The sequence below is a fragment of the Arvicanthis niloticus genome, chromosome 11 (assembly GCF_011762505.2).
Source record: "Arvicanthis niloticus isolate mArvNil1 chromosome 11, mArvNil1.pat.X, whole genome shotgun sequence".
In the NCBI taxonomy this organism is placed as follows: domain Eukaryota; kingdom Metazoa; phylum Chordata; class Mammalia; order Rodentia; family Muridae; genus Arvicanthis; species Arvicanthis niloticus.
In genome coordinates, this window is record NC_047668.1 from 76398320 (window position 1) to 76405148 (window position 6829).

Sequence of the window (6829 nt, forward strand, 5' to 3'; positions counted from 1 at the left end):
CTCTAAAGCAGTGGGTATTGTTTCATCAGTCTCTGAAATGGATGCTTAAGTTAACATGTTTGCTGGCATAGAAAAAACTCAATAATCACTTTGTTCTCATCCTGTTTCCTACAGCTAACCCTACCCGAGTCGGAGGCCGCGAACCATACCCAGGCTCCGCAGAAGTGATCCGGGAGTCCAGCAGTACCACTGGCATGGTGGTGGGGATTGTAGCGGCAGCTGCTCTGTGCATCCTCATCCTCCTCTATGCCATGTACAAGTACAGAAACCGGGATGAAGGGTCATACCACGTGGATGAGAGTCGAAACTACATCAGTAACTCAGCACAGTCCAATGGGGCTGTGGTCAAGGAGAAGCAGCCCAGCAGTGCGAAGAGCGCCAACAAAAACAAGAAGAACAAGGATAAGGAGTATTATGTCTGATCTCAAGATTCGAAAAGGACACTTGTATAGAAATAGTCTTCATTTTATCTGAGACATAATATAAACTTATTTACTTTCCTTTTTATGAAGCACATACAAAAGAAGACAGGGAATGCGATCAGGAGGGAAAACTCTTTTTAAACAAACAAACAAGTATCTCATGCTCTTGTTTCTCAAAAAAATACACAAAAAATGAAAGAGAGAAGAAAGGAAGGAAAATACTAAAACAAACAAACAAACAAACAAACAACAGGGGCCAATAAAATTCCCTAACATCCGCAGTGTTTTCATTTACTCTGCCTGTCTTTATGTTGCTGGAACATTCTAAAAGACGGTGAGGACCGCACGCATTCATAAAGCAAAGGAGTATTACATCAAGGCACAACACAAAACCAACACAAAACACAACACACACAAAGAAGCTACCTATGATCCTGGATTCAGCCAAAGTGCTAGTGCTTTCCTGAGGAGCCAGTCAGTGGGAGAGCCAGAGAAGAACGTCTTCTTTTGGGACCATCTGCAGATTACAAGGAGTTGGTCAGCTGGAGCAACTGGAGCAGGGGTTGGAACTTGCATTTGAGATAAAGTGCTGGCTTTTTTTGAAGACTTATGCAGGAATGCATTAAAAAGCCCCTTTCTGTTTGTGAGGGAATAATAATTAAATAAAAGTATGGAGGCCTTATTTTCAAAAATAAGAAATATAAGGCACATTTTCACACTAAAATTTCAAAACAAAAATGAGAGGGCATAGATGCAATCGTTGGGAAATTTTCATGCACGCTTACTATGTTATTACATATGTTTATATAAACCCATCTCTGTGTGCTTTCTGGACTGTGATAAGTGACGTTTTATAGCCTGTTGTATAGAAAATGCAAAATATATCTCTGCTCTTCAGCCACTTTTGGTAAATTCAATGTTATAAGTGTTGCTAAGTATAAGGAGTTTTATGACATTGGAGCAACAATTATTTCAGACAGATTTTTTTGCCACCATTATAAATTGCCACAATTACTTACTTTTTTAAACAAAAATTACAGTGTAGTGTTTATTCTAAGAAAGATATGTATGAATGTATATAAAAAGATTCAGCTCCTTTTTTTCTTACATATATAGCCTTCATTCTGTTGCATTATTAAGTTTTAGTATTTGTATGAAAGGTGTGAATTAGAAGGTGAAACATATATCTAAGTATCATATAAACCTTTCTCTTTCCCAAATACTCATATTTCTATATATGTTTAACATTCACACACACATACAAACACACACACACATGGAGAAAGAGAGAGAGAGAGAGAGAGAGAGAGAGAGAGAGAGAGAGAGAGAGAGAGAGAAGCAGCCATCAAATATGATAAAATATCAAAACACAGAAATGCTGACAAAAGGAAAGTGTGAAGGAAGACAGTTGTGCCAAGGTATTATAACAAATGGGTGATTTGCTTCACTGAGATTCTGATTCCAGGAAACCTTGAGTTCTTAGTCCCTAGTACAATGGAACCATTTTTTTTTTAATAGAAAAAGAACCATCACCATACATGGCTGCATAAATATGCATCACTCTACAGGCATTATATAAACAATGTTGGTAAACTCTGTCTGCTGCAGTGGAAAACTTTTTCCCATAAAATTATATACATTCTCTAAACATGGTGTGTGTGATTAAGCTTTATGGCAAGTAAGCATTTTCTCAACTAAAAAAGTATTCTCAGTAATTTTTCATTTTGTATTACTACCCATTTACATCATTCTATATTGTTGAATATTGACTAAATTTTAACTTTTCTGGTTTTACATCTATATATTAAACATAGTTTTAGTTTAACATACACTGTGTAGTAGTGAAGTATAGATTACACACTTGTTTTGCATATTGTTTCAATGATGTTCATAGCAATAAATTATCAATGTGAGAAAATAATTTTGAGGTTGGAGGGTGATGCCTCTCTAAAAATTGATCACAACATAAACATCTAAAAGAATGATACTAGGTTTCATAAAAGAGCAAGATACCATTACAATCAGCTTTAATCAGCAAGGCAAAAAATGTGAAACATCTTTTTTAGTACTTTAGTTGATGAAAAACATGCCAAGAAGTGGCCTGGATTTCAGACATAACACTACCTTAGAAATACATATATATCATAGCAAATCACAATGAGGTACAGCTGCCAGGAAATTGTGTAAGAAGTCTTAAAAGCAGTTCATCACCTGAAAAATAGATGTCACGAAGTTAAAATTCCATGCCCATTTCTTCTGTTTCAAGTCTTCATATATTTTTAATTTGCCAGGTTAAAAGATCTCACAAGTCTTTTCCCCTACCCCTCTCATTCAGTCTTACTCAGGGAAAGCCAGAGAAATAAAAAGGAACATAAAACCACCAATTTACAGCTACACACACACACACACACACACACACACACACACACACACACACACACACACTTTAATCTATTGTATCTATTTAACTCAAACTAATTTCATCTGGACAGATTCTAAAAGATGGTGGAAGAATTCATTGACTTGTAGCTTTTTAAATGGTCTCTCTGGAGCTTTGCTGTTTATAATTGATTTCAGTGTTCCTTCATAGCAAGAATGTCAAAATTCCACACATTCATATAAACTGATAGTGCTGGTAACAACATATATCAAATTTTACTGACCTACACAAAACTCAGCAGGTTTTCCCCCTGAATGGAGAAGGAAAAGAGAGGACTGTGAATTTTTGAAGGAAAAAGACTTGAATCCAACCCAAGTATCTTTATACTAAACATATCAGGTTCCATGTGTCACTTGCAACTCACAGAAGTTTTCACATTACCTGGCATAAAGTGACTACATCTCTTGATTGTAACTTTTCTGATGAGGATGCTTCTTTTTTTAATCCATGTAATGTGTTGCCTTTAAAAACAAAAACGATGACTAAAATAATGTGTGAGGTGGTTCATCCCTAAGAAATCAATGGAAGGTCACTTCAATCATGCTCTTCTAGTGTTTCGAGTGACTGAGTATCTAAGGGGTTTGTTTTGTTTTGTTTTTCTGTTGCAAGGCCAATTTATCCATTATTGGAAATGCTAAGCAAGTGGAATTTACTGTTTTGTTAATAAAATATTTCTTAATACAACTGTGGTTTATTGACTTTAAAAATTGCATATGACAACACTTTGCCACTGAATAGAGCAGTGAGGAAGACAGCATTTGAAAGGAAATCTTATCCCTAGACACACACAGGAAATGATGATGTCACGCCCATTTTGGCATTTTACTACTCAGTCAATCCCTCTGCTTGTACACTTCAGATGCAGGTACTCCATGTAGCTTTCATGGAAAATTACAGAACTAGCAGGGAATAATATGAATATATGCTTATATCATAAATACACACTCTCTGTAAATTGCAATGGAATTAAAGTTAAATACACCTGTAAGTAACTAAAGAATGTCTCATTAGCTATGATTTTCCTATTTTCTCTCTCTCTCTCTCTCTCTCTCTCTCTCTCTCTCTCTCTCTCTCTCTCTCTCTCTCTCTCTTTCTCCCCATACTAAAAATACTATCAGAGTTATAAGGTGGTCATGATACTATGAATTAATGTGTCTAGTACAAGTAAATGCACAGGAAAGATGGTAACTACAATAGTTTTTCTTGTAGGAATTAAAGCCTTGAGAAAACAGAAACATCAAGATATTTATTTGAAAAACATGCAAAATGAAAAAAGACAAAAAATCTTTACCAAACCCCAACATACATATAAACAGACATACAATTTCTATATAAAAGTTATGCTCAGTTTTCATAAAGCAAAGCATTGTTGTGGCAACCATATAACCCATCAGTAACTTTCAGTCCAACGGCTGGTAATTACAAAAGACCTTGGATCTTTTGAAACAACTTCCCAGTAACAAAATCATGACACATTTTTTTTCATTTTCATAGGAATGAATTTCAACATTACTACTTTGGTAGTTACTAATATATTCTTACAAAGGTTTGTATTATTTCATTCTTAATATTAATCTACAAGTTTGATGTATATAGGAGAAACAATTCATATTTCCTTAATGTTTAAATTAAAGACTATGTCAGTCAACTTACTTTAAAATTGTAGAGAATTTCAAAGATTGTAACTATAAAAGCTACAATCAGTACATAACCTTTTCTACATTCATTAGACTTGCTGTGGTAAAATAGCTTGACAAAGAAAGTTAAGAGGAGAAGGGGCATATTTCAGGTTTCCATCCGGGTTACAGTCCATCATTGAGGAGAAGTCAAGACAAGAATTCAAGTAGCTAGTCACATCAAATCCACAATCAGAAGCAATGAGAAATAAACATGTATACATAATTTTTATTTGCTTGTTTTCTCGTAGCCAGCTTTCTCTTATACACTATTCAATGATTTCCTGCATGGGGAATAGTGTCATCCACAATGGACTGAGTCATCCTATATCAATAAATAACCAATACAATCCCAATGCCCTACAGATTAGACCACAGACCAAACAAATCTAGATAATTGCTTATTGATACTCTCTTCCTAAATAATACTAGTTTGTGTCAAGTTTACAACAAAGCTAATCAGGACACAAACCAAGGACTCTTGAATTCTTGTGGGGAACCTGGGAAACTCAATTATAGGCATCAAGGGTTACAATGCACATGTGCATATTAAAATATATTTCTAATTATATGCAATATAAAATAGGTAATTAATTATCTTACTGGGAAAAGAAATACAAAGATTAAATCTATAAAGTTTTCAAAAGACTGAACCTCTAAAAAAATAAGGAACCACTAAAACAGATATTAGATATAGACAAAACTTTTATAAGATATATGCTGAAGATAAATGTTGCAGGGAGGTTAGGAATGCATCAGGGAGATCACTAACTTTAATAGTGCCCATCTGTGGTGCAAAGGGAGTATTATTCTCAATAACTATACATTCAGTAATGTAACTTCTCTGGATATTAATCTTGCCTCATTATTTACAAGTTGGGGCTTCTCATAGTTATGAACACTACTGTATGCATGCTTTCTCATCCCACATACATCTAGCTTTCAGAGCAAATTAATATTCATTTAGAGATAAATTTTCCAGGACTTGGAACGTTCAATTTAGCAATCTGAAGATGGGCTACCTGTATCCAATATGTAGCAAGCTCCTATACATATGAAGCATCCATCTTTTAACACTTGAAGGTCGCTGCTATCCTAAAATAGCAAACAGACTATGAAGAACACCTGAGCCCCCACCAAATAGCGACTTATATTTCAGGGTAAAGGAGAAAACTACTGTTTGGATGATCTCCAGACAGGAGGCACCTTTGATCTCTTTCTGATGCATTTTCATTACTCAAGGTGACTTAGTTGTTCTAGATCTGCTTTGACTGTGATTGCCTTGTGATTGTGTTAAGTACTCCTTTTTTGAATGTAGTCTGTCCAAATAATACAGCAATTTGAGGGGACAAACAAGAACATTCAAGTGGGCTTCTAATGTCCTCCATCTGTATTCCACTCTCAGGGGAAAAAATGGTAAGGGTTTCTCCACTGAGCAAAACATATTGAACAGGAAAAACAAGACACTTTGGAAAAGATGAGATATTGATAGTATCAATATAACATTGCAGAAACAAGCTCAGTCGAATAGTAACTGTTAACAACAATGTTCTACATTAAATTAAAATATCTCAATTGTAATTTTTTACTAACACAAAATTTACGATGAGTCTGGGCCTAAAGTCTAGGCTTAAAAATTACTAGCTCCATCAGTCGATACAAGATTTAGACAGCTGAGAAAGAGAAAAATGGATCAACCTACAGGATTTTGAAGTTAGAAACAACAACCACAACAAAACCAAATGAAACAAAAACAAACAAACAAAACAAAAAAACCAAAAGGGCTAGAGAGATGGCTCAGCAGTTAAGAACACTGACTGCTCTTCAGGGAGTTTCTGAGTTCAATTCCTATCAACCACATGGTGTCTCACAACCATCTGTAGTGGGATCTGATGTGTGTCTCTTCTGGTGTGTCTGAAGTTAGCTACAGCGTAATCATATACATAAAATAAATAAATAAATCCTTAAAAAGAAACAAAACTAAACCGAAACAACACCACCAAAACAAAAACAACAAAAAATAATTTGCATGTATTATACAGAGTATTTGATTAAAACAGAAATGTTACATGTTTAAAAGGTAGAACATGCTACGCAGTTAGTATGACTATCATTGTTGATTTAAGATTAAAATTATTTTAAGGTATATATTTATATTTCTACCAGTAAAGACAATTCTGTGGCACCCCAGACCAAACATTCTTTTTCCAGCCATGTCTACAAGAATAATGTTTCTTTGCAATGCTGTTCATTTTGCTAGTGAATAACTATGCTGGCTTATACACAGCTTC

At 34.8% G+C, this 6829-nt stretch overlaps 1 protein-coding gene across 43 annotated transcripts in view; it reads left to right on the plus strand.

Moving 5' to 3' along the window:
* Nucleotides 1-3546, plus strand: part of Nrxn1 (neurexin 1) — a 1065384-nt gene extending 1061838 nt beyond the window's left edge. For all 43 annotated transcript variants that reach the window (XM_076942416.1, XM_076942418.1, XM_076942435.1 and 40 more), the window contains one exon: nucleotides 115-3546. In XM_076942416.1, coding sequence (XP_076798531.1) covers nucleotides 115-422 — 308 coding nt within the window. In that variant the 3' untranslated portion in view covers nucleotides 423-3546. The remainder of the gene's footprint in view (nucleotides 1-114) is intronic.
* The last annotated feature ends 3283 nt before the right edge of the window (nucleotides 3547-6829 follow it).